The following is a 24,870-nucleotide window of genomic DNA, read 5'->3' on the forward strand; positions in this document are numbered from 1 at the left end:
CCATTACAATGTGTATTCAACACTGAGCGTGGGAACCTAAACAAAGGCTCAATTTTGCATTTCTGTTTCTCTACTGTCACCAGAAAGAATGATACAAGCGGCAGCACAGATTTGTTGAAGCAACCAACCATAAAACTGATCAATTATTAGCATTTTTCTTATTTCGGGGGGGATTATTGGGCTCAGTCACACATTACTGTTCTCAAATTACAATCTCGATTTGTGTGCTATTGCTACTGTTACTGCCAATCAAGTTTGTACAAAACAAAAACAAAAAAAAGAAAATTGCAATTCTGTTGATAAATCCAAGCAACAAGGCTTAGAAACAGCAAAGCGAAGTGCAGCTGACACGTGTGTGATAAATGCTGCCAGTTTATCTTCAAATAAATCTCATGAGGACAGAGTGCTATTTAAAGTTACTAAGTGTTACTAAGTGTTCCCTTCAAAAATGTGAGACTGTTGAGAGCCAAATCCTCTCACAGGCCAGTTGTCTCTTGTCTGATTTGTGAAACGACTGTTTCCTCTTATGGAAAAAGAATTCACTTTAATTCCAAAAGGCAAAATGAGGTCACATCAAAATTCATTTAATGTGGTAAAATTGCTTTGAGCATTAACATTTTTTGTAGGGAGATTAATAAGAGAATATTGTGTTAACCAGCTAAACTCCCTGCACCTAAAAGTTACAACAACATCTGTGCTGTGCTTTTCCACAAACTTCCATTGGCCAGGCTCCATTTTCATGTTTCCACTGGCAGAAAAGATAAAGGGGACACTTCCGCCCTGCAAACCCAAATAACTCTGTAGTGGACAATTAAACTGTTTATTGCTTAAATGAAACACATGCTTTTCTACGAAAAAAAAAAAGCATAGTTTGGTATCATGCTGTGGGCATAAAAAAACATAATAAGTATAAGTAAAATAAAGAAAGAAAAATCATAGCAGACCCACTTTCTCTCTACATATTTTGTTATACCACATTGTAGTACTTTACAGCCACTAAATTCATTTGATTAAAGATCTAATTAGAAAGCTCAAAGCCTGGGAGACAAAATATAAAATATATATAATATAATATAAAATTGTGATTTAAAACATTGACATAAAAATGGCCAGTTGATTGTTTACTTTCATATTTTAGATTCAGATTTTTACTTTTTTCACTTTTTGCATTTCAGGGTTTGTTCTGTTATTATTTTAGTTAGGTCATGTATTAATCCAAAACATTTACATAATGTGTGATTTTTGATTTTTGATTTTTTTGGCAGCACAGTTCTTCCTCTGTGTCTCTGAACATTACTTATTATCAGTTACAGTTCTCAGTTGTGATTCTTTTTTTATATTTTAACAATCATTATGTCTGTTTGGTTGTATGTTCACACTCACTTTACCAAGTTACCTCGCCATTTACTTTTCAAGTACTTTTCACAAGTGGAATGCGATATAGCAGAATGATATATCAGCTAAACTCCATGAATACACTTGCATCAAATGCAGAGTATTTTATTGTACTCATGATACCGTCTTAATCATTTGTACAAATGTAATGTTTTCATCCTCACAATTGTTTGAATAAAAATGATTGAAATATACAGCTTTGTGCTTTGGGAAGTTTTATTTTGGACAAAGGTTAGTATGATTTTGTTAAAGCAGTTCCTTATGAGAGTTTTTTAGGATTTCATCCCTGCCAGAATGTGACATGCTAACTCTAGAGGGAGGAAAATAGCAGAGGAAGAAATGTTGGCACTGTACTTCAGAAAACAGGCGCTAGTCAGGGTATGAGCAACATGTTCTGACGAGCCTTCATCATTTTTGCTGTGCATGCATTTGGACTCGGGGCTTTTATAAATCTTTTCGGGCAGCAGTTGAGCTTTAACTGATGATTCTCAAGTTGTGCAAGAAAGATATCAATCCAGGACGACATTGAAACAACAACTCCACAAGAGTTCAGCAAGACTGGGGCCTGCAGCTCAGCACTGCCAGCAATCTGATGTTTTATTAATACTGAACAGAATGTTTAAGTATTTCATTGTATGGATCTCTTTTGCTGTACTGCCCCCACTCCTGCTGGCTGTAGGGGCAGTTGAATGTTCAGAGAAGGAAATGTTGCTGAGACCGAGACCGATCCCCAGCATGGTGACACAACTGACTGACTGTTTAATGGACTGCACCGGGATGACGTTCATCAAAAAGCTGCAACTGCAGGACCAGCATAATATACGGTTTAAAGACTCAACAGAAGGTAAGGAGCCACAGAGTGGCATTTTCAGCTCAAGGAGGCTTTGCTGCAAAATGAAATTTCTCAAGCTGTGCTTGTTCTAAAAACAATACTTGAACTAAATGTTGCTTCTCCTATGCCAGCCCATCACTGACCAAGCCCTGTTCATGTTATGCTGTATGTATAATGATCAGCTGTGTATAGGCCTTCATAAACTAATTTCTCTTCCCAGGAGACCTTGGGGAATACTGTTGGTCTATGGAGCTCAAGTGCACCACTGGGGAGAGCTTTCGGCATGCTTATGTGGTGTTGCCTGTGGATATATCTGTCGTGCAACTGAAAGTCAAAGCCACTGTCCCCACTGCCACCACACTGCATGTGCACAGCAGCCCGACCACAATCGCAGAGAGCTGCGGCCTCCGTTATGACGTCACAGAGCACTTCAGCACGCAGAATTCAGGGACGTCGTTCTGTGTTCAGGTTGTCACCCAGGAGGACATCCTGGGTGACAGCATTCTTAAATGTCCTCCCTATCTGGTCACCTTCTGGCAGAGAAATCCAAATCAGTCCAACCAACAAGGTGGTGGATAAAATATCAGAGGTGGAATAGGTATTCAGACCTTTTACTTAAGAACAAGTGCTACTACCACTCAGTAAAAATACTTCATTAAAAGTAAAAGTCCTGCATTAACATGTTACTTCAGTAAACATAAGGAAGCATAATCAGGAAAATGTACTAAAAGTACAAGAGGTAAAAGTACTCCCTGCAGAAAAATGGCCTCTAAGATTGTTATACTAACTCATATAATATCTTGTATATATCTTATTATTACTCATGCAGTAATGTGTAAGTCGCCACTTCTTTCATTGAGGTGTAAACGATGATTTTCATCATGCATTAATCACCTGATTCTTCTCTAAATTAATTGATTCATTTTTTGATGATTTGCTTAAAAATAGAAAGCAGGAAAAAAAAATAGTGAGAAAAGCCCATCAGAATGTTTTCTATGCAAAAATCTTAATCTGTAAAGTAACTATAGCTGTCAGGTAAATGTACAGGGGTACACGCACAACATTTCCTTCTGAAATATAGTGAAGTATAAAGTATCATAAAGTGGGAATTCTCAAGCACAAATACCTTAAATTTGTACATAAGCACTTGAGTAAATGTACTTAGTGGTATTCCACCTCTGTAAAACCTTTGAGGTTTAGTGACAAAGATGGTTCAGTGTGGTTGATTCTACATGGTTTATATAAGTTGTTACCATAATTAAAGCTGCATCTGAATTTGTAAGTCCTGCTCATTTCATAACCATAATACATTCAATAGTGTGTAACTAGTTCATGATTATTTACCACTGGCTTGTTGTTGAATTAATGTAGATGAAAAAGTTCTCTTTTAAAAGAAGAGTATAGCTATTACATGTTAATGGTTGTAAGTGTTTATGGCAATATTAAAACATTTTGTTTTCGTTTTAACAGGCATCACTATTACTAATGCAAACCCAGTTCTCATTACAATGAATGCAAAACAGAATAAGCATAAACTATGTGCGCTACCTAAACTGCAAACCTTAAGGACAAGTTTGTTTGGACAAATTGTGCAAGGATTGTTGGAGATACAGAGTAATATCATATTTAGAATTCTACTAATATATACCATATGTAGCATACAGCGTGCATCCTGTGTGTGCTTGTCTGATTCCTGTGCTCATGTGTCAATATGTATTCATCTGGTTATTATATAATATGAAGTTTCCATTATTTACCAAGGACACATTTTGTCTGCCACTGATTGTGAGGTCAAAATGATGTATGTGTAGTCTATGTTTTTGTTTTCTTTTTTATTCTGTTACTACACAAGAAATGATATAGTGCCACCTACTGGTTGTCATGGAAATTAATGGAAATACAAGAATATTGTCCTCTACAGCATCCAACCACTGGATGGCAAACTAGCCACAGGGTAGTGTGTGAGTGCGTGTGTGTGTGTGAGTGTGTTATGGAAAATGAAATTCCTCATTGTTGGAGTGATGTGTTCAAATTAGAAACAGTTGCAACATTTACTAAATATTTGTATATTACAATAACTGAGTCACTTCATACCACCAAAGAGGTGTGTCAAACACTAGATGGGCGCAGTTTCCTTAACAGACTCTATGACTGAGAAGTGTACACAGTGGATAATCACAACTTGTGATGTGCTCAATAAAGCCAAATGAAACTCTTAATTTGTTTTGAGGAATTGTTTTGATATTTTATAATAAATGCCAGGCTCTATAATTATTAGCCTGCACAATTATTAAACCTGAATATCAAGAATATATACATCCGAGTGAGCGAGCGAACTTACAGTGCTGAAATTGTCAACGTACACTGAGTGTGTTAAAATGCACACTAGTATTCTCGTTAAGGCCTTATTCAGGTTTTGAGAAACCTTGATATGCTATCTAAAGTACGCCGATAGATACCAGGATGCTGTAGCATGTAAACGTATTATCCAGCTCTCTGAACTTTCTTTGTTGGTAAAGAATATAGTGACTGAGATGGTGTGAAACCAAGACACAGCTGCAAACAGTTGATCAGGAACCTGGATACTTCTTGTATACAGGAATATGAATAACCAGGTTTTCATGTTCCATGTAAATGATATATCACAAATGTGATCAAAACCAGGATAAGAGTCAGAACTGGGACACTAATTTGCATGTAAACATATATTTGGATATAAAACAAGTTTGGAAAAGTCACTGAAGTCACATTTTATTTGATACTCTGTTGGGGTTTAACAATTATATAGTATTATAAATTTTATATCATGCTTATTACTGTCTCATGATTCATTCAGCTGTCCAGAGCCTCCACTTAGATCTAAATGAGGGAAGGTGGTGTTGGTGTGCTCTGTTGGCAGACGACCAGTAGCAGTGTAACGTAACCACCCAGGGTGAGTGTCCAGTAACAGACCTTTCTCCATAGCCTGTGCTCCAAGCACAGCAACAGACATAGACATAGACATAGACATAGACATAGAAGCTACTTGATTTTTCGACCCAGGCAGAAGTCTTTTCTGATGTATTATCCTCAAGTTCTTGTTGAAATGTATTAAATGATTTCTCTGTTGTCTGCTGCATCAAATCTGAACTCAGCCATCAAAACTGGCACCAAACTGGCGCCATCATCGTCAAGTAGGTTACCACTGGATACCAGGTGGCAACAATGCATGACAGATGTTATCACAGTAAAGACTGGTGTTCTGATTTCTTGTGGAATAAAATAATCTTGCCCATCAAGCAAACTGTGCAGATGAACATACACTGGCTTTAAAATGAACCCTGTCACGTACCAGACAAATTCTCTCTGGAAGGAATCCCAATAGATAAGTAGTTATTGCTTAAAACTAAACAGCTGATTTCATTAACTTTCTGATGGCATTTTAATGAATTTTCCATCTTTTTGGGGCTATTGAAAGTGTGTGTCTATGTGTGTGTGTGAGAGAGAGAGATAGAGAGAGAGACAGTCTGAATGAACTTATCCATCTATCTATCTATCTATCTATCTATCTATCTATCTATCTATCTATCTATCTATCTATCTATTTTTCTTTCTTCATGTGATTAAAATGATAAAATGATTTGCAAACACGCCTTAAATAGGCGGTCATGCACCAAACAGCCAAAACTTCAGCCAGGACTCACAACACCACTCTGCGGTACACACACATGTAAACACAGATGACTGTACCATGTCTGTGACGCAGGGGTAATGGTGTAAAGTTTGGTCAAACTGCAGCGATAAAATAAAAACAGTAAATAACTGAAGTTTTAATGGACTTATTGGTTATATGTATGCTAAATTTACGCTTTCGGTGTAACAGAACTGCTTTAGTTGCGTTGTCTAACAAGTTTGTGCTGCATTGAGTGTATAAAATTGAGCCTGGTCCCCGGATGGCTGAATAGAGTAGAACAATCCAGTAGGCAGAGAGTGGACGACCCAAACAAGCACGGTTAGCAGACAACTATCAAACAACGGCGGCCTGACAGTGATTTAAATGAACAAATGATCTTCGCCGTCAAACAATGTGACCGAGTGAGAAGAACACCTTGCTGAGGACTGTCAGAAACACATGACAGCCAACTTTGGTTGTTGTGAGGGGCGCACCATGGCATCTCAGCCAAGGTAGGAAGACACAGCCGCAGCTAGCTGCTAGCAGCTGGGCGCTAGCGTCTCAGCCCGTCTGGGTAACTGACGGTAATTAGTCCGATGTGGTTAGCCTGCAAACTAGCCGTGCACTTGACACCGTCTCGGTGTAAAGTTTTAGTTTGAAACTCTGTAAAAGTATCAGAAGGAAGGTCATCTGGGTGTGGTGGTTTTCTGTGGTTAATGGAAAACTGACTGGCAGGGCTTTAGCTCGATAAGCAGTTCGAGGAAGAGGTGGAATCAGCTGGAAAAAGCAGGCTGGTGTGATTTTTACCAGCTGGTCATCGGGGCTGCTGTGTTTACAACAGCTACTTTGTGTAAGTTAAGGTTTACATGGTTAGTTTTGGAGTAAACGTTACGACTCCGCACATAATAATTCCTGACAAGCCTCATCCGTCGTGTTGGACCAAGTTGGATTTAGTTGGATAGCAGCGGTACTCAGGGTTAGGCTCAGTCCTTGGTGTCCGGATTACTTTGATTTAAACCTATATTCCTGTCAAACGACTGAGAAAGACAGGAGATGGTGACTGAGGAGCAGTCACAAATCACTCACTCTGTAATATCGACATACAAGTTGTGATTAAAAACAATCTGAGCTGGAGATATTAAATATAATTTATATCTCCAGTTTGTTGACAGTTAAAACTTTCTGTCTGCCTTAAAGTTGTTTTTGTGCTCAACACAATTGATTAAGCTACAAGTTATTTACTAGATTAATCATTTTGGTCTATGAAAGAGTGACAAATACCCATTATTATTTACTGCTGCCCAGGGTGATGTGTTCTTTTTTTTTTAATTTACCAAACAGTTCAAAATCCAGAAATAGTGATGTAAAAATAGTCGTAAAACAAAAAATGGATTGAACCCTCACATTTTGGTTTTAATCAGCAAATTTAGCTGAAAAATTGATTGCAAAAATGGAAGCAGATTAAATTTCTGTGGACTGATTGGCATCAGTTTTTGAAAGGAGAACATCATGCAAAGCATGTTAGTGAAGGAAGATTTTGAAAGGACAAATTCTACATGTGGGTATAATATGTTCCTTTTTGCATTAAATGTCTAAAAATGAATAGATCGATGTTGATGAGTTGTGCACTTGCGTTATCCCAAATGTTTTCAGCAAGAGATAGGAATTTATTTCTTTATTTTTAAGCCGCATTTTTACTATAGACTCTTTAGATCTTGGTTGTTTTTAAATAGGATTTTAGTCATCAGACATCTTGTTTTTAAGTCAAATCGAAGAAACAAGCTGAGCAAATGTTAATGGCAGTCCTGTTTTTAAAAAAAAAATATATATATATATATGAGTGTGTGTGTGTGTATGCACACACACACACACCTTGGCATGCGACAAATAAAACTTACTGTTGTTGAGTGGCAGTTTCGCTTATACCTGAAAACCTCAAAAACCAAGAGTGACAGGGTTGCTTTACATGAAATCTAAATTTTTGTTAAATCCCACTAACAGAATCTTGAAGTTAATTTTGGTGTTCCTCTCTCAGAGGTGCTTTCACATCGGCTGTAATGGCTTCTTTTAAAATCAGAAAATTATGTCAAATGTCTTAATTGACTTGGGTCATATATCTGTGATAGCTGGGTTACAGTCTGCCCTTTTATGGGTGTGCCCGTGCTGCTTTGTCTCTTCAGATGTTGTGGCTGCCATCTGATGCTGTTCTGAATATAACAAGTTGGTTTTTTAAATGTTGAGCTTTTTTGAACAAGCACTTATTTTTCCACTGATGGAATTACACTGTGCAGGATTTTCTGTTTGATTTACACCTCTGTCAAAAATGCAGGAATACTTTGCCTCCCAGCGATGGGAGTTTCTACTTCTCTTCTGTTTGGGTTTGGCTGTTTCAGTATCAGAGCTGCTTTGTCTGGATTATTCTGTGATGTGGACAGGTTGTCATGTCACATTTTTATTTCTCAGTAGATCAGTTTCTGGTGGTTTCTGATGGTCATCTGCAGCAGACAACTTTGCATGCCCACAGCTATTTTGATCACCATAGTTGAAGATAGTCAGGGTATCTGCAGGTCTTAAAGTCCTGTAAAGCATTGTTTTTTTTTCACTTCTGTCAAAAAAGGTCTTAAATTTCATTTACCAAGGTCTTTAACTTTTTTGCCTCTTTTTTTTGCCTGTTTTATAGAATAACATTAGTTAGCTAGTAAGCTCAATAAATTCATAATTCAAAATAATTGTACGCCTTATTGTCCTTACTGGGTTCCTGACCACCTTATGAAAAAAAGGTGGCAACTGGGAGAATACTGTAGAAACCCTGGATAGTACACAGAGTACAGCAAGTAATGACTTGTTTTAAAGATTTTAAAAATTGTCTGCCAAACTGCCAATAGCTCTAGTTCTACTGCTCACAATAGTTGACAGTGGTCCAAAGGTGTTTATGTTGTGCTCTAACTATTATTAAATGATTATATGTTGACCAAATCTAAGATCAAATCACTGGTGGATGTGAGCACTAATTCTGATAGTTTATGTTTCAGCCTCATGAATAACTCAACCCGTCATATTGTTCTCAGGAGCTGTATGTAATTATTTATGAATGGTGCTTGTTCTGTGTCACTTATCCAGAATCAACATTTACAGTTAGCAACGAAGCCTTTGTTTCATGTTTTGGAAGAGTAAGTGTGTGTAAGTTTAATACAGACACAGTATGAGGCTTTCCTCCTGGGTAATACTGGTGTACAGCCTGTGACTGGGCAGTGCCAGTAGTCTGTCCAGCTCTCTGCTACATTAATGAGTGAGTGCTCATCTGTTTGGCTTGGTCCCAAATTTGTGTTGCTACACTTGTTGCTATGGTAGCATCCCGTTGGGGTTGCTGTCAGTGAGGATGATCAACACTTTGTTTTAGAAAAAAAAAAACCCACAAAATTTCAAAACATAGATGAGTAATCAGTTCACTTTAGTATATTTAAAGTATTAAACAGGGCCTGAGCCCAGAGGGCCAGCTGTTGCTCCACAATATAATTTACCAGAGTAAACAAATTATTTTTGCCATTGGCACCATATCAGGACTAGTAGTCATAATTATCCATTTGATGTCTGTATGGGTTGCGTGTCATCTTTAGGGACTAGAGAGAACAGATGTGAATGTTGTGGTGAATCCTCACGGCATCTGTGATTCTAATTGTGCTTGTCTGTAGATATGATTGGCACCATCTTCTCCCACTGGACACTGCTGCTCTGCCCCTGGGGTAGATCAGTCTGTGATAGAGATGCCATAAAAGTGAGGTCTCTGAATTTTCCGGTGTCTTCAGCCAAAACTGATTTTATCATAATGATCAGGCACATTAATTATTCTGGAGTTCGTAAACGTGTAAAATCATAGAAAATCAAAAACATACAGATGTAAGAAACAGATTGTGTTGAAAACTCAGCAACAGAGCAGTGGAGCACGTAATTAATCTTTGCATGATGGGGGGATTTCCATTTTAATACTTGGGAACTTACTGTATCGCTGCCACAGGCATTTAACTGGGTAGTCATGTTTAGTGTTAAAGCGGAAACGATGCACTAACAAATGCAATTTCATCTAAGAGCTTTCTTTCTCTGTCATGTCTTACAGTGTATACAATGAAGAAAGGAACCTTCTTCGCCTCCGAGCGTGGGAACAGAGGAACCAAGAAACCAGCCAAGCCAAAGAACTCAACCCTGAGAATGTGCCACTCTTTGGAGAACCATACAAGGTAAGTCAAACCTATTTTGGATTTGTTTGTTTTTTTTTGTTGTTGTAAAGGTTCAAAACCAGAACAGTACAGTTTTACATAACAGTTTTAAGCTGCTTAGTCTCATGATTGTCAGTCCAGTACATTAGTTATATTTACTGTCCTACAGCTTATACAATGATGAATGAAGATGAGGTCAGTAAAAGAAAATTATATTTGCTTGATTTATTCACTTTTATATCTTTCTATCAAATTATGAAATTTGTTATTGTGCTAATAATGGTAGTTTAATTTGCTAATTTAAATGTAATGTAAATAAATGCACTCCTAATGCACAACTCTAATAGTTTCCTTGATAGAGACCATGATAGATAATGTTGTGTTGCATCTTAGCTGTTAATAAAAAGAAAGATTATATGATATTTTTACCTGAAAAAAACATGCAGAGGGGATTGCAGGCCTTTCTTTTCCAGCCTTGAGTAGTGTCTACACTTCTAAAGGGAAGCATGTATGTAGCCTGTGAGGCAAGACCTGGGGCAAACAAGGTCACAGAATCACTAGCTGCTGCTCATAAAGTGCACAATAATAATGAAGGAGACTCAGATGAACTTATGAACATTTTTATCAACTCCTCTCTTCTCTCGTCTGGATTTTGGAGATATTTTTATGAAGAAAATCTACCTGGAACTGTAAAAAGGGCACATGAAAATGATTTTTGAAAAGTGAGGGGAACATGCAGGTATCATCCCCAGTGGAGATTACGTCATTGTTTCTCGATAACACCCAAATCTTTGCTTAGAAAATGCTTTCTCCTGATATATATCTGTTAAGAATACCGTGTTTGATTATGATCTGTATGGTGCTTATAGATTATGTACAGTCAGTCAGGGAAAAAGTGTTCAGAGACTTCAAATACTGATCAAATCTTTTTGACTGGAAGAATTTTAGAGAAAGAAAACATCATTAGGGCTTGATGCTTGAGTGTTTATTTGCTTTGTTATAATGTACTGTTGTTATCGCTAGCGTTACTTGTTTCCTTATTACCAATAGTTAAATTGGTTCTGTGTAATTATGTTTAAAAAAGAAGGTTTTGAAAGCCGTGATATTTGTCCATTTTTGACACAGTAAAATGTTTACTTCTTCTTTTTCTAGACAAACAAAGGGGATGAGCTTTCCAATCGAATCCAGAGGATGCTGGGCAGTTACGAAGATGTGAATAACCCCTATCCCCTTACCACTGAGCCTTTACCCATTCCTACTAATGTAACCTTTTCACAGTCAGATCAGGGTCAGCCAAACACAGATAAATCAACCAAAGCTCCATTCCACAACCAGGTCCATTACGTGTCAACGCAAAACCAGAAATGCCCCCCTAATAACAGTTACTCCTCTCAGCACATGAGGGCGTCGGCTGCTTCTTCTCCTAACCAACATGGACATTCATCCACTTTCTCAAAGGCTTCCTTGAACCACAGTCAGGGCAGTCAGCCTGGACACTCAGCACATCAACAAAAGAAGAGCGAGGCCTTCTCAGATCTCAGGGAGCGCGTCAGTCTTCCCCAGGAAATGTCTGCTCAGTCTCCTGATGCTAAGCCACTAGCCTTCCTACATTCCACGAACCATGACAACACTGACATGGACACTAAGGACACCTTTGATAGACATCAGCTTCAAAAGGCCTCAGACCACCCCTCTGAGTCTTCCAGCACCATGGATGTTTCCACACTGAACATTAAGCAATCCCCTAAAGATCCATCTCTGCCCCAAACCACCAAGACGAACGCACTACCCTCCCAGACCTTCCCTCCTCTCCTGTCGTCTAAGCAGCCCAGCGTAGTCATGACCCAGAAGCCAACAGCCTATGTGCGGCCCATGGATGGTCAGGATCAGGTGGTCAGTGAGTCACCTGAGCTTAAGCCTTCACCAGAGCCATATGTCCCGCTACCAGAGTTAATCAGCAAGTCTAATCTGGGCAAAATGAAGATGCTGCCACAATTTTTGGAGGTGCGTGTATTATCTTAGATATCATAACTGTCATATAATGTCATATTATTATAAAATGTAATCTATAATATAAGGTAAGACAACAGTACTTAATTATAAAATGATACACTAATGGAAGAAATATTTTAGAGGACTAGTTTTAAGATTATTCACTTTCTTGCTGTGAATTAGTTTAGAAGCTCGATATCTGTACAGTAAATATGAAAATGCCACCAGCAGCCGGTTAGCTTAGCTTAACATAAAGACGGGAAACAGAGCAACAGTATTACTTAGTGAGCTTTAGAGGTGCTGGGAGGTGTATTTTGTTAACTTTGGACAGAGCCATGTTAGCGGTTTCTACCTGTTGCCAGTCTGTATGCAAAGCTAAGCTAACTGCTGACTGGTTACAGCTTCATGTTTAGTATACAGACATGAGAGTAATTTTGATCTTTCAGCAAGAAAGTGAATATGAGTGTTTTACAAAAGTATTGAACTGCTCCTTTTATTGAAATGTTCACTCCTGGGCCAGCCATGACCACTCGACAGGCCTGTTTCTGTCAGACTGATGACATTAAACCCGCAATGGTCTGAGAAATTGTTGCAGGGCTGGATTTTTTTTTTTTTTTTTTTTTTTTTTTTTTTATAGTTATGAACCTGGAAGTTCCAGTTTTACTTTGGCTTTTAGTTCAGATACAATCAACTATTTAAACACTATTACACTGTGAAATATAAAGGTAGGACCTGAAGTATTATTTACTATACTTGACGAAACTGATTCCGCTGTTGTAGGAGTAAACTTAGCCATTGAGTAACATAGATATTGTGATGTAGTGTACATGACTGTGATGTACTTCTGAGCTTCTTGTGTCGTGCTTCCAGTGACTGTGATGCAGATGATAGGACATACTGATCATTTCTCAGCACTCTTGTCTCAGGTTTGAATATTCTGTGCTATGGGCTAAGAGGATTGTGTGTCTGCTGATCTCAGGATGTTCTCTGAAACCTAGTTTTGATGTTTCTGCTCGACCTGTTCAGGCGTCGAAAAAGGCCTTGGACTGTCTTTGTTTTGGAGTATTTGGCTGAACTCCAGTTCAACTCTATTCATCTGTTCTCTGTCACACACAAACACACACTCACACACAATCCATGCACCTGCAGCTCTCCAGCCCCCTCCCCCTCTACCCTCCAGCAGCAGCAGCAGCAGCAGCAGTACAGCAGTACAGCAGTGTTGAATGTGCTGCTGTTTTCACTGCTGGGACTAATCCAGTGCAGGATAGCTAGGCCCTGACTCATTCCCCTATTTCTCACTGAACCTCGGCCCCTGAGTTAAGTTCTACATGTGCACTGGGTTGTATGTGGGCAAGTTTTGTAGTTTTATACTTTTACACTGTAGAGCCACGGAACTGCACTATTTGTTGCATTTCCTGCAAAAACATTATAATCCAACATGCATATCTGAGCACATAGTCTCATGTTTCACTCAGGTGCATGACATGGTGTGTGTGGCAAGCAGCCTGTGGTTTATGTTTTTATATGTGACCTCAGCTGCCTCTGATACCTTCACCCCTGGGCTCAGCAGAACAATAAATGAGCTTTGTCACCAACTTACATAACTGCTCTGGGGGCCCATTCACTCTGACCTTATCTCAAACACTGTCCATTCAGAAGGAAAAACTGAAAGAGAGGTCTGAAAACAAACTGAAATGCAGGCTGTTGACTCATTCACACACACTATTTATCTGATGTTGGCGTTGGCCTATGTTGCTGCCTGATACGGGTTGTTGCGTCACTCATTTGTTTGAGGTTGTAGCGAGTAGAGATTTAGTATAGGACTGCAATATATTGACAGATGTTTCTAGTGTTTTGTCCACTCCATTTTATTAAGGTTGGTCTGTTCTTTTTCTCAACTGTTGAAGGCGACTGTTTCAGTGGGTTTAGGCCTGTAAGACAAAGATGAAAGTGGGCTTTTTTGATATTTGCCAGAAGAAAAAAAAGTTGTCTCAACGTCTTATGGCAATCTGGGGTTTTACTGTGATCTACATATTTTCAATTCCCTACAAATTATACCTACAGATGATGTGGCGGGATTGAGGATAAATGACAACTGGCAGTGCCATTTACCCGGGATAGATAAAGTAGTGAGGGAGTGAGGTATAATTGGCATTGCACAACACAAAGTGAGAAATCTGTTTAAGTTTTGTTTTAAAGTTTCTCTCCTATGTCTTCATTTTATAAATGCATACAGGTTTTTTACGCTGTCATTTCAGAAACTAATTCCTTTCTTTTCTACAGACAAGGACAGATGAAGCTCAGTGCGTCGAGGATATTTTGAGGGTAAGTCTGACTGTTAACATTTTCATTTACAGCTGACTGTTGTCATATAATGCTGTTATGGGCTTATTTATATCTCACATTTCTGTTCAAAACTGTTTGTTATTAACACAAATATACATGACTACTGATTTTTAGCCCACCCAAGTAGCATTCACATTTACATGTGCACACAATTAATGGCTGTTAAGTATGGACTTATTATATTTCTATGTAAGATATTTTTTTCAAAATATTTTCTATATCCTGGATGCCCATATTATGGCATATTTAAAAAATAAAAAATCTATTTAAATGCAATGCATATGCAAATATTACTAGTGCACAGATCAATTTTACAGAAGTAGCCATTCACATAAAACTTATGCAGATATTAAAGTTACATCAATTACCAGCTGAACAGATTTTGTTTGCCAAAATAATTGCATACACAAAATATTTGACTCTTAAAAAAACCTAATTCTGCATTGATTTGTTACACTAGGTAGAGGTTTAGACTGCTGTAGTTTGCTTTGCATTGAAATTCAAATTCTTGAGCAACATGTTTCTGTGGGCTTGAGCAACTGCTGATAAACCAACTTTTCTTTAGCTTTCTCACAATAGTTTTCTGCTCGGTTCCACAGTATCTTCTTTATCAGTGCTTCTCTGTGTGTTTATCCTCCTCATACGACTCCACTGAGTTTCCATAGATCAGCTGTGGGCCACTGATCAGCGCTGGGGAAGGAATGAATAAGACTGTTCAGTAATGCCCCTTCTTTTGCCCGTTTGGCTTGTTGTTTTTACTGTTTTGTTTGACCAACATGACAGTTAAACAATATATTACACTGTATAGAAACCTTCTGCCATGTCTATGAACATGTCTAGAACTATGCACCAGAAGTCAAGATTCACAAGACCAGGTTTCCCCACACATCAATGAAAAGTTTTGGTGATCCTTCCCACTCTCTATCTTGTTTGTAGCTGAGAATAGTGGAACATAGCATGATGTTCTGCTGCTGTAGTCCATCGACCTAATGGTCTGATGTGAGGTGCATTCAGAGAACTCATGCCTTGTGTAATTTTTCCTCTTGTCATTAGTATGAAAAAGTTTGGGCATTCTCATTGACAAGGTGTTTTCATCCATAGAAATGCCCCTGACTGCATCTTGTTTATAGTTTTCCTTTTAAAGTGATGATGCTGAATGAAAATCCCAGTCGGTATTAACAGAGAGTCGCCTCAGAGTGTGCATCTTGTTGATTGGGTTGTGTAGTTCAAATAGGAGCTGAACTTCTTGTATTTAGTTGCAGACTCACCAGTTGATGTTCTGAGAAGCTAGTTGTGTCTGTATGTATACCATACATTTATAATGCATAATATATGGGTTACATTTGCACAGTCAGATGAAACGCCAGTTTTGTATTTTTTCAGCTCATTTTACATGAAAGTAACATAAATGTTTCTACTTTCCTTGAGTTTTTGCTGAGCTATGAAATTATCTTATTACAATAAAGTAATAAGAAAATGAAGTGATTATTTCTTAGAGCAACCATTATGATAAGTTTTGATTTAAATGTAAAATATGAGGTTCTCATTTGGTAGCCTCTGGGTCTTCAAGTTGCAAAGAAAAGGATATATTATGTGCTCCATACTATATCTGAAGTAAATATGGGGACTGTGTGACTGGAGAGTGCACCTGCATGCATTAATGTTCATTTCATACAGAGTGGCACCTTTTGCTGTAGTTTTTTGCTGTAGTTTTGCTGTAGTTGGGCTATGCTGGTAGGCTCCTAGTGCATAACTGTTTATTCCCCTCCACAGGAGATGACCCACTCATGGCCCCCTCTTCTGACGGCTATTCACACACCTTGCACAGATGAACCCCCCAAGTCCCCATTCTCAGCCAAGGTAAGAACTTAAAGGTTGAGAATTGTTATCTATCTATCTTGATTTTATGCCCATTATCCAAATGCACATAGGAGGAAACTTTTTAAATACATTGTAAGAGATGACAGAGAGCTACATCACATTTCTTCTGAAACACGAAAAAATACTATTGTAATTTTAGATATAGCTACATGCTTCAATTAAGTCCATGGAAAACTTTATTTTTTAACAGTTCTTTAGCACGTAAGTCCCTCTCTTATTCTGTTTTTTGTGATGTGGTGGAGGAATATTCTTATAGTTGCCTGTAGGTTTTGGTGCCAGAACCAGTGTGCTGGAAACACTGCAGCCTTCTCCATTATCAGAAAATATACTGAGCACAAGGATGAACCCTTTCCAGTGTTGGTCCCATAGTGAGCTCTTCCACCTATGTCTCTCTCAACTTAACTTGTCAGCTGCTGACTTCAGGGTGGAGAAATATCAGTTAAAATAAGTGAGGTTAAGTTACTCAACTGTAAAAGATGTCTCCTTATCTCACATGCAGATTAACATGTAGTTTGATTGGGACCCTCATGGGGGGGTTGATTTGAATGACCTCATGTCTTTTTTTTTCCCTCACCACCCGCAGTTCAAATGTTTCATCAACCCACTACTGCCAAGGTATAAAGCTGTAACTCAAAGGACCTTTTTTGTCTTCACAGGAAGCGGAGCATGTCTCTTCATGTCCGGGACAAAGTGAGTAAATGAACACTGAATGCAAACCAGGGTCAGACTCTGTTATGTCTGTAGGTGTTGGTAGCAGGCAGATTGAGCTGTTATGAAATATCTACAGCCTGTAGATAAACTTGGAAGTTTGATCATCATCATCAGTGAAAGTTGGTTTGACCTAAACATCACCTTCTCCTCTTCTCTGTTTTCTCTCTCCTCTTCATTTTTTAATATTCATTGAATGAAAGCAGCACCTCTCATCCTAGTCTCTAGTCCTGTGTATTTTTCTTCTTCAAGGCAATGTTTCTATGGCAACTTGTACAACCAGTGTGCCCTATTCTGTGAACTGACCACAAAATGTCAGAGGAGAGAAACAACCCTACAATTTTATCTCAAATTAACCTCAGCAGAGGGAAAGAGACAGACATGTAGCAGAGAAGAGTGTATTTTACTCTCCTTCATGTTCAGTTTTTTTTTCTTTCACCAGTATCTTGTTTTCATCCATCACTAAATGAACCTATTTTAGCTCATTAGTTTCTGTCCCATGTTATCTTATTTATCCATTGACTTTATGGGAGCTATTTCTAAGTTTTGTTATTGCCAAATAGCCAGCGTAGACAGGCCGACTCTGCTGGGGCTAGCTGGTTAGCATGCTAACTACAGTAGAAGAAAAGAAGTAATATTTATCAAATAGAAGCAAAACGAAAGGGTTGCTCTCTACCGCTGGAGACAGCTCTTGGCAAGTTTGATGCTGAACTCAGAACATTTCCTCTAGACTGATAAGTAAATAGCTGCTAATGTTGGCTGTGTAGCATTAGCAAAACTTACAAGTAGCTCCTTTAAGTGCGTCTGGCATTAGAAAATGAGCCAGGACTGCTGGTATTAGTCACTCAGCTGCTTAAGTGCCTGCCAGAAAGTAAGTTCAAATAAGGTTGTGCTGTACTTTACCAACATAAACAAAAAGCTAATCCTCAGAGACCAGAAAAATAGTGCATGATGTGTAATGCAATACAAAAGATCATGTTTTATTAATTTATTGGCCACCATAAGTGTAAATGGGACAGTGTAAGAAGTGAGCTTTAAAAGCCAAACTTAGGTCAGTCAGTCAGTGCAATATTACACTTTCAGAAAGTAAATTCACTACATAGCAAGACACTGTCTGCTGGACCAGTTTTTACAGTCGGGCCAATGTTTAAACAGTAAGTTTTTGTAGCTGCACTGGCTAATCTAATGCATGACAAAAATGGTGTGTGTCTGCTGTGTATTCTGTTTAAAATTGCATTGAGCACGAAAAGCAGTTTTTGTGTAAGTGTGGAATTTAGGGACGTGTGGCGTTTGGGAAATGCTAACAAGATATTTTAGGAGCAGGTTACTGTGTTCTACTGAAATGAAGCAGCAGTCTGATCTTTTTGACATGAGTGATGTGGGAAATGTGATTTAATTAAAGACTTCAGCAACTAAATAAGATGCAGCAACAGCTGTTTACATTTTTTTTTCTTTTAACAACAGTGATAAATTACATTTTATATTCAAATAGACTGAGCTGTATTACTTCTAGTTCAAATAAAGCATGTGCTTCATTAGGAAGCATGGCTTTTGACCACAGATTAGTTTGTGTATTGGTGCCAGATCTCTGTAGTGTTGAGTAACATGCATGTGTTTGTTAATGTTTTTCCAGAAAGCTATGACTCCTCTCCTCCTCCTCCTCATCCTCCTCCTCCAGATCCATCTCCTCCAGATCCATCCCAGCTCAACCAGCAGGGGTCCTCATCGTAAGTGACTAAAGGACATATTTTGTTTGCTGTCATTTCAAAACATTACAGAAGATGCACAACTGAACCTTGAGTTGGAGCCACAAGGACCACTGACAGTTACTGAACTTGAGAGAGACTGTTGCATACCTATAGTTTAATGTGTGTGTGTGTGTGTGTGTGTGTGTGTGTGTGTATGTGTATGTATGTGTGCGCACGCACTGTAGTTCATTTGAAGCAGCACATTCCAGCGGGGTGGAGTCTGGCAGCTCCAGCGACTCAGAGAGTAGCTCGAGATCAGAGTCGGATGGTGAAAGCACCACAGAGGAGCCACCTGAGCCCACAGCGAGCTGCTCAGTTAAAACTGAGGTAATTTGCTGCTTGTCCCCTTTGTATATCTATACATATTGCGTAAGGGCATCATGGTCATACATTTTCTGAACTGTTTGATTTTGTTCTTCCTTATTTCTTTGAATCACAATGTTTGTGTCTTCTCATAGCCTGAAACTCCAGCAGTGAGCCATGGTGATTGGCAGTTGGGGAACTGGATCAGGTCCAACCAACCGAACTGGATCTCTGAGAGTCAAGGCGGTACTCATGTCTCCGGGAGCCCCACTCAGAAACAACTCCTGCCCACTCAAAGCTCCAAGCACTCCAGTGTAGAGGTGGTTGACCCCACCCGGGAGTCCAAGCCTCAGCTTTCTTCTCACCAAAAAGAGCAAGGTGACAACCTTTCCAAACCCCAGCAGCGCAGAGAAAGCCATCAGAATGACTGTTACCAACAGAGTAGCCAAAAATCACCTTCCGCTGATTTCAGGAAACTGTCTTGCAACACGCACTCTTCAAAACCAGCAAAGGAAAGTTGCCCAGATCACATTGAAGCAGCTGTTAGTGTTAAGTGTGAGGAAGTTGTAGCCACAAGAGACAAAGACCCGTGTTTCACAGATAGGCCCAAGGTAAAGACGAAAACAAGACATTGCAAGAAACACAAGGACGGCAGTGACTCCAAACAAGACAGTAAAAGGAGTTCTAAACACACGTCTCTTGACAAACGGAAGGCTGGATCAGAGCCTGAGGTCCCGCTGGTCCCGTATGGTCATTGTCCAACTTGTGGTGTGAGATATCCCAACCCCTGCTCCTGCCCCACTCAGAGTCCTGCTCAGCCTGACCAGTTGTTTCCTGTCCCACCAGTAAGAATCATTTGTAGTAAACCCCAGGCAGAGAGCACCTGCCAGAAGGGCACCAAGAGGCCTCACAAAACAAGCCACAAGCACTCGGAGACCACTCGGCATACAGCCAAGGGTTCTCGAGACCTTCACAGGCCTCCTAGATCCCTCCTCGTGAAGATCGATCTAAGTCTGCTCTCAAGAGTCCCCCAGACGTCTGGCAACCACCGGGAAACACCCAGCAGCGTGAAGAGATCAGCACTGGTTGTAGAGCCAGAGGGAGGGGGCAGTGACGCAGCTACAACACATAAACACAGAAAAACCAGCAAAAAGAGCATACCTCCAAATGTGAGAAATCTGAGGGGGAAGGGCTGTTCTAGTCAGCATATGTTTACATGATCCAAGTCTGGTTTTTACTATAATGTGTGATTTGTTGTCTTCTAGGACGAGGTAGACAGTAAAACCCTCCCGAGGAAGAAACAGAAGCTGGAAAAAAAGAAAACCTCATCAGCTCACGTTTCTGTCAAACTGGAGTAGGTTCCCTAAATCAGAGGCATCCCATACTTGTTTTGATAACATTAGGGATAACATTACCTTTTTTAAAATTTGATGCCCTTTTTATTGTGGCTATGTGTGAGTCAGCTCAGAAACAAACTCTCTGATCTTGTCTACAGAGGTTCCAGCAATCCAGCAGAGGACTGCGAGAGAAAGAAAGCCAAGAAAAATCCTGTATCTTTGCAGCAGCCTGCGACACCCAAAGACTCAAAGTCACACAAACGCTGTTCTGCAGAGACCCAGGAGTCCAGTAAGGAGGCTCCAAAAAGCAAGGAGTCCTGCAAGCACAAGAAAAGGAGTGCAAAGCACGCAGAGCACCCACACTCTGAAAAGGTAACTGTGGACACTTAAGCAACTTAACTGTGAATATTGAGTTAGTGCATTGTGTCATTTTCCCAGACAAGCTACTGCAAGTTCTAATAATTTCAGTGATTGTTGCCAGAGAAGAGGCTAATGAACTTTTTCATGGCAATTACTAGCAGAAGCCTCCAAAGAGCAGCCTCGCTGTCCCATCATCTTCACAGTCCACCAAGGAACTTTTGATCAGCAGGCCCTTGCTCAGGTTTGAGGACAGGTAAGATAACTTTCAGGGGAGCTCTTGTGCTAAATTACTTTTTTTTTTATATTGTATCCATGTCCCTTCAAATCTTCTGGTCTAGCTTGGTTTTCCTCGCAAAGTGCAATACTTCCTCTTTTCCCAGACTTCATCTGGTTGTGTCTGTTTTCCCACAAGGAAGGAAAATCCTCAGGACAGAGACAGAGACAGTTCTCAGATCTTAACCACAGATTTATAAAAGATAGAGTTGATTTTATCTCTGTACCAAAACCTTTGACAATGAATTTTGGTGATACTCCCAACATGTAAGGACAGCTCTCTGCCTCTCCTCAAACATCACAGTAAGAGGCAGAACAGCGTTCAAGGCATTACCAAATGTGCGTCACACTAATCATTTGAAACCATCTTTTTACAATAAAATGCTCAATTAATGAGCCCAGCTCTGCCTTTTTCTACTGTATGGCCCCCGGCTTCTCTTTCCTTGGGTGTAACTAACTCTTTTGTGATAGCATCAATATAATCAGACTCAAGGCAGCATTGGTATTATACATGTGCAAGAACCGAGATCACTGCTGTTGTTTTGTTGCCTGAAGTTTAACTACAGAGTCACTATGCAGTTTTCAGAGATTTGTAATTTTTTGGGAGGGTGGGGGGTGGGAAAGCCATGAACTTAAACTCTTGTGAGTGAAATGCAATTTTTGGGGAGAAGGGAGGAAATAACAAGTGCAGTGAGATGGAATGGTGACATTTAAAAAACTGTAGTGTACATGTCAAGTTTATCTTCCAGTAACTGATTGTGGTCATGAGAAGAGGTCTGATCTTGTATAAGCTCATGTTCTTTGAAATTATTAAAGCTTCAACTTTAAAAAAAAAAAAAAAAAAAAAAAAGAAATTAGGTGCCTTTCAGGAATTGGCAAGTAACATATTGTTGAGTAAATAACTGCTGAGGTGACTCAGTGAGTTGCTTCTTTCACCTGCAGGAAGTATCCAGTGAAGCATTACATAAAGGAGGCCAAAAGACTGAAGCACAAAGCGGATGCAGAGGTAGGATTCTGGATTTGTTTGTTCTGAATGCATTTTATAAAATGTACTGCAGTCTAAACAACACTTCAAGTAAATAATAAGCAAACTGTATTTGTTTGTTGCTCTCTCTCTCTGCAGTCCGATAAGCTCAGCAAGGCTTTCAACTACCTGGATGCGGCCATGTACTTTGTTGAGAGTGGCATTGCCATGGAAAAAGATCCCCAGATTTCAATGTCTTCCTACACTATGTTTGCAGAGACAGTGGAACTCCTCAAGTAAGAGCCTACTACTAATCTACCAATGACGAATTATGATGAAATCATCAGTGAGTAGTTGTTATTATTATTTGTTGTAATTACTAGTTTGCATGTTTGCAAACCCACAGATTTGCAGGTTCTACTTGTGGTCACATATACTGAATTTTTTTTTTCTATATCTAGATTAAAATTTCATCAAGGTTTTGGCTCCGTAACTGATTTGATTCATTATTAGCATTAGTGCTGCATTAGTTTCACTGCCACATTTTCTACTCACACAGGTTTGTGCTGAAACTTAAAAACGCAGTGGATCCCTCTGCTCCACCCTCAGAAAAGGACTTTTTAGCTTTATGGTAAGGTGCAGAATGTCTCATGGGGTATTATCAGTTTTGGTTTATCTGTATCTATGTTTTTGGTCTTGTGTTAAGAGATTTAGGGGCAGTAATTATATTGCACTATATTGAAAAGTTGCTAAAAATTAAAAACAACAACAATCTTTGTACGTGCTAGTTAAATCTGCTGACATGGTCTGTGTAGCACTTATTTAGATGGGCAGTATGAAGAATTTATTTCAATTTACTTATCCTGCTAATCTGATCGATCCATGATGACTTCAAGAATGAACATCTATTTTAAAACTGTTGTCAGTGGAGAACATTGTTTTGCACTTAGCATTTAATTGTTGTCCAGTTTTTTCACTTTGTAGTGAAGATACTGAAAATGAATTTGATATTGATATACATGGTTTGGGGTTCGGGTTAGCTTTACAAACAAAATCTGAATAGGAGTTAATGAGGTGCACGTGCACTGGAAAGACAGTGTTCACTAGTCCGTTCTTTGTTTTCTTTAATGACTCATGTGAATTATGACTCATTGAATAACATTTCATTTTTGTCTGGTAGTTTGAAGTGCCAGTCTCTCCTGCAGATGGCCATGTTTCGCCACAAACACAAAACTGCACTCAAGTATTCAAAGACCCTCACTGAACACTTCAATGTAAGTATTCAGATATTACCACAAGTGAAACTGTTTTGTAATAATTTAGGGAATACTTAATTAACATAACTGTTAATTAATTAACATAATTGTTAATTAAATAGTTCTACAGGGGCAGAAAAGTAGTTAATATTTTGTTTTGTTATATTTCTCTTTCAGAACTCTGCTCAGGCAACACATGACCCCTCTGTCTGCACATCAAAGTAAGTCATGTGGTTTCCATGTTACATTCACTGTCAGCATAATCCAATAGGATATCACAGTTATAGTATGTACGAAGTCCACGTCTGATAGCTTGTACCTCTCTCCCTCTGTGCCTCCCCCTCCTTTAGAGTTGCTGACACCCCGTCCCCCATGCCCGACATGCCGTCTCCAGCCAACACGTCCACCAGCTCAGGTCCTGGCTCCAACCACAGTGGCAGCGGGTTGGCCGCGGCCCCTGTCGGCAGTACTGTGGCAGTTCCCCAGGCCATTGAACAAGTGGCGTTCACCTACGTCAACATCACCACATTATTCTTGAGCGCTCATGACATCTGGGAGCAGGCGGAGGTGCTGGCACACAAAGGCAGCGGTAAGAATGGAGACAGCGTTATAAGTATCCACGCCATAGTATATGTGCATGTGTTCACATGTGTTTGAGTGTTGACCAAACTTTTAAACTAAATTAAAATGTGTAGTCTGAATTTTAAGACTAGACTTAATTTAAAATGGATTAATGAATTAAAATGAATTGATTTTTTTACTGATCTACAAACAAATGCTCTATGACCCTCCAAGTTTCTAAGGTATATTTAAATTTATATTTTAATTCAAGCCAGAAATGAACCCAGCAATGTGTCAATAAACACTTCAGAAGAGTTTCATTTTTACTGTTAACCCAATCACAGGCCCGTGGATGACATAAAAAAACAAACATGTATACAACTTATCTCACACATAGTGACCCAGAAATGACAAGCCAAGAAAACTGTGCACACAAATTGTATAATAAAAATACATACAACAAAAGATATTCAAAAAAGTGATGAAATAATAGTAATAAAAGTAAACAAAGGGATAAATAAATAGAAGACAAGAGAAGCTAAGAGGAAACAGAAACAACACTTTCTGGTTTCTCAAAATAAAGATGAAAGTTAGCTCGTGTTCCCATGCAGTTATTATAGTTTGCAGCTTATGTTTCAGATGAAAAAATAGATAACTGACTGTGATCCTTTCAAAGAGGAGTTTATAGAAATCTCTGATGACTATTTGATTAATCCTCTTTGATTAATCCCCTCTAAAAATCTTTCATCTTTATGTTTTACTAATGTTTTTCATATTTGTTTAGGTATGCTGACAGAGCTGGACACACTCATGGGCCCATTGAACCTAACTTCAACTATGAGCTCTATGGTCTGTTATACAAGACAGGGTGTCCACTGGCTGAGGCTGGACAGCCAAAAGGTAAAGTGACCAACAACCTGCTCCCATTAATGGACGCCTGAAAAACCCTTCGTGCTGCTTCTCCCTGCCTTTACTTCACTTCAGCGAGATACCAACCTGAACTGTCCCTCGGGAGTTTTTTTTTCCATTTCTTTATTTCACATGGACA

The 24,870-nt window shown here is 39.1% G+C and overlaps 1 protein-coding gene across 2 annotated transcripts; it reads left to right on the top strand.

Annotated features, from left to right (window-relative positions):
* The first annotated feature begins 6,190 nt into the window (after positions 1–6,190).
* Positions 6,191–24,870, top strand: aff1 (AF4/FMR2 family, member 1). Of its 2 annotated transcripts, none has more exons than XM_071465454.1 (19): positions 6,191–6,391; positions 9,994–10,114; positions 11,246–12,097; positions 14,369–14,410; positions 16,205–16,291; positions 16,969–17,002; positions 18,654–18,747; positions 18,954–19,095; positions 19,227–20,240; positions 20,337–20,425; positions 20,567–20,780; positions 20,927–21,021; positions 21,984–22,047; positions 22,165–22,301; positions 22,565–22,636; positions 23,186–23,279; positions 23,439–23,482; positions 23,612–23,850; positions 24,607–24,870. In XM_071465454.1, the coding sequence occupies exons 1-19, from the start codon at positions 6,339–6,341 to the stop codon at positions 24,729–24,731; spliced, it is 3,612 nt and encodes a 1,203-aa protein (XP_071321555.1). In that variant the 5' UTR covers positions 6,191–6,338; the 3' UTR covers positions 24,732–24,870. The 2 variants fall into 2 exon arrangements, with proteins under 2 accessions (XP_071321555.1, XP_071321556.1); XM_071465455.1 differs by having other exon boundaries at positions 20,930–21,021.

This window comes from Trachinotus anak, unplaced genomic scaffold (assembly GCF_046630095.1).
Source record: "Trachinotus anak isolate AG129_WGS33_773 ecotype Australia unplaced genomic scaffold, CSIRO_AGI_Tana_v1 ptg000028l, whole genome shotgun sequence".
Taxonomy (NCBI): domain Eukaryota; kingdom Metazoa; phylum Chordata; class Actinopteri; order Carangiformes; family Carangidae; genus Trachinotus; species Trachinotus anak.

Bases quoted from the DNA above. Each gene is read 5' to 3' on its own strand.
- aff1 (XM_071465454.1), top strand. From the start codon at position 6,339: ATGACAGCCAACTTTGGTTGTTGTGAGGGGCGCACCATGGCATCTCAG. The intron at 20,241-20,336 runs GTGAGAAATCTG...GTTGTCTTCTAG, and splicing joins AAAAGAGCATACCTCCAAAT to GACGAGGTAGACAGTAAAAC. The intron at 22,302-22,564 runs GTAAGAGCCTAC...CTACTCACACAG, and splicing joins GAGACAGTGGAACTCCTCAA to GTTTGTGCTGAAACTTAAAA.